This window comes from Oxyura jamaicensis, unplaced genomic scaffold, assembly GCF_011077185.1.
Source record: "Oxyura jamaicensis isolate SHBP4307 breed ruddy duck unplaced genomic scaffold, BPBGC_Ojam_1.0 oxyUn_random_OJ71151, whole genome shotgun sequence".
In the NCBI taxonomy this organism is placed as follows: domain Eukaryota; kingdom Metazoa; phylum Chordata; class Aves; order Anseriformes; family Anatidae; genus Oxyura; species Oxyura jamaicensis.
Genome location: NW_023310382.1, coordinates 1 through 1,589, shown reverse-complemented (window position 1 = coordinate 1,589; position 1,589 = coordinate 1). Strand labels below are relative to the sequence as shown.

At 72.2% G+C, this 1,589-nt stretch overlaps 1 protein-coding gene across 1 annotated transcript; it reads left to right on the top strand.

Annotated features, from left to right (window-relative positions):
• The first annotated feature begins 466 nt into the window (after positions 1 to 466).
• LOC118159584 (proteoglycan 3-like) lies at positions 467 to 1,589 on the top strand. The gene is made up of 5 exons (XM_035314162.1): positions 467 to 527; positions 608 to 780; positions 867 to 1,001; positions 1,161 to 1,272; positions 1,516 to 1,589. The coding sequence occupies exons 1-5, from the start codon at positions 467 to 469 to the stop codon at positions 1,572 to 1,574; spliced, it is 540 nt and encodes a 179-aa protein (XP_035170053.1). The 3' UTR covers positions 1,575 to 1,589.

The following is a 1,589-nucleotide window of genomic DNA, read 5'->3' as shown; positions in this document are numbered from 1 at the left end:
GGGGGGGGCTGCAGCCCTGAGCAAGGCACGGGGGGCTCTGCAGTGCCCCAGAGATGTGGCGGGGGGACGTGGTGGCACAGGGCCAGGGGTGGCCGCCGGGGTGGCAGCAGGGAAGCAGGGACAGGGGGGCAGCGGGGCACGAGGGAAGGGGGGGGTCGTGGGGGTGGCCGAGGGGGAAGGGGTGGCAGTGGGGGCGTGGGGACACGGGGAATGGGGTGTCCCCAGGGGTGGGGGGGGCAGGGACGTGGGGGTGTCAGAAGGGGCCAAGGGCTGGGGTCGAGGGACGGGTGGTGCTGGGGATGGCGGGGGTGGCGAGGGACGTGTGGTGGCACAGGGGACTGGGGCTGTGGGGGTGGCGCCATGGATAGCTGAGGGTCCCCGGGCTCTGGGGATGACCCCAGGGCCGGCTGGTCCCCAGGACGAAGGGGTCCCCCCAAGCCCTCCCGTGTCCCCGCAGCGCTCCACCATGCAGCCCTGCCTGCTGCTCGCCCTGGCCCTGCTGGGCACGGCCTCTGCCCGCCACCTGGGTGAGTGCCCCCGGGGACACCGGAGGGACACCTGAGGGTACCGTGGGGACACCCACAGTGACGCCCACCGCTGTCCCCAGCCGCTGTCACCTCCGAGGTGGCCGAGCCGGAGCTGGAGGCCGAGGACAAGGATGGGGACGTGGAGTGCCCGCTGGAGGACGAGATGAATGCGCTGAACATCACGGACACGCAGAGCACCCGCACCTTCCACTACATCATCGTGAGGCGGTGCCAGACCTTCCACCGAGCGCAGGTGGGCAGGGCTCGGGGACCGGGTTGGGGGCTCCCGGTGCCGCTCGGCCCCGGCGTGTCCCCGTAACCAGCGCCGTCCCCCCGCAGAAAGTGTGCTCCCGGTGCTACCGCGGGCGCCTGGCCTCCATCCACAGCTACCGCATCAACATCCTGCTGCAGTGCAGGGCTCACACCCGCGTCAACAACAGGCGCGTCTGGATCGGGGCCATCACCCGTCCTCAGGTAAGGGCCTGCGGGCACGTGTCCGCATGGCCCCGGGCCTGTCCCGGGGTCCCAGTCCCACCCCTTGACCCTGGCAGCCCCCATCCCGCCACTCCCGGACACCTCGGCCCATGGGTGTCCCCGCGGGTGTCCCCACGTGTGACGCCGGTGACCCCGCAGGACGGCAGCGTGTTCTGCCGCTGGTCTGACCGCAGCAGCTGGAACTTCGCCTACTGGCGGCACGGCTACCCCCGGCTCTCGAGGCGCTTCTGCACCACCCTCAGCACCAAAAGTCAGTGCCCGGGGGGCTCGGGGGGCGTGCGGGGGGTCGGGGCTGTACTGGGAGCCGGGGCCCTGAGAACCGCTGGGCTGGGGGGGACGGGGAGGACGCCGGGGGCTGCAGGGGGGTCTTGTGGCAGGAGCTGGTAGGGGGCTGTAGGGCTGAACCCGGGCACGTGGGGCTGGGGGTGTGGGGGAGCACGGGGGGGCTGGGGGTGCTGCTGGGTGTGGGTCTGACCCCAAGTCCTCTCCCCAGATGGGCACTGGAGGAGCACACGCTGCCGGGCGAGGCTGCCCTTCATCTGCGAGTACTGAGGGTGCCGTCCCAAT

Excerpts from the sequence above, each read along its gene's own strand:
- LOC118159584 (XM_035314162.1), top strand. The coding sequence starts at position 467 with ATGCAGCCCTGCCTGCTGCTCGCCCTGGCCCTGCTGGGCACGGCCTCT. Across the intron at positions 528-607 it reads GGCCTCTGCCCGCCACCTGG|CCGCTGTCACCTCCGAGGTG; the intron begins GTGAGTGCCCCC and ends CGCTGTCCCCAG. Across the intron at positions 781-866 it reads AGACCTTCCACCGAGCGCAG|AAAGTGTGCTCCCGGTGCTA; the intron begins GTGGGCAGGGCT and ends GTCCCCCCGCAG.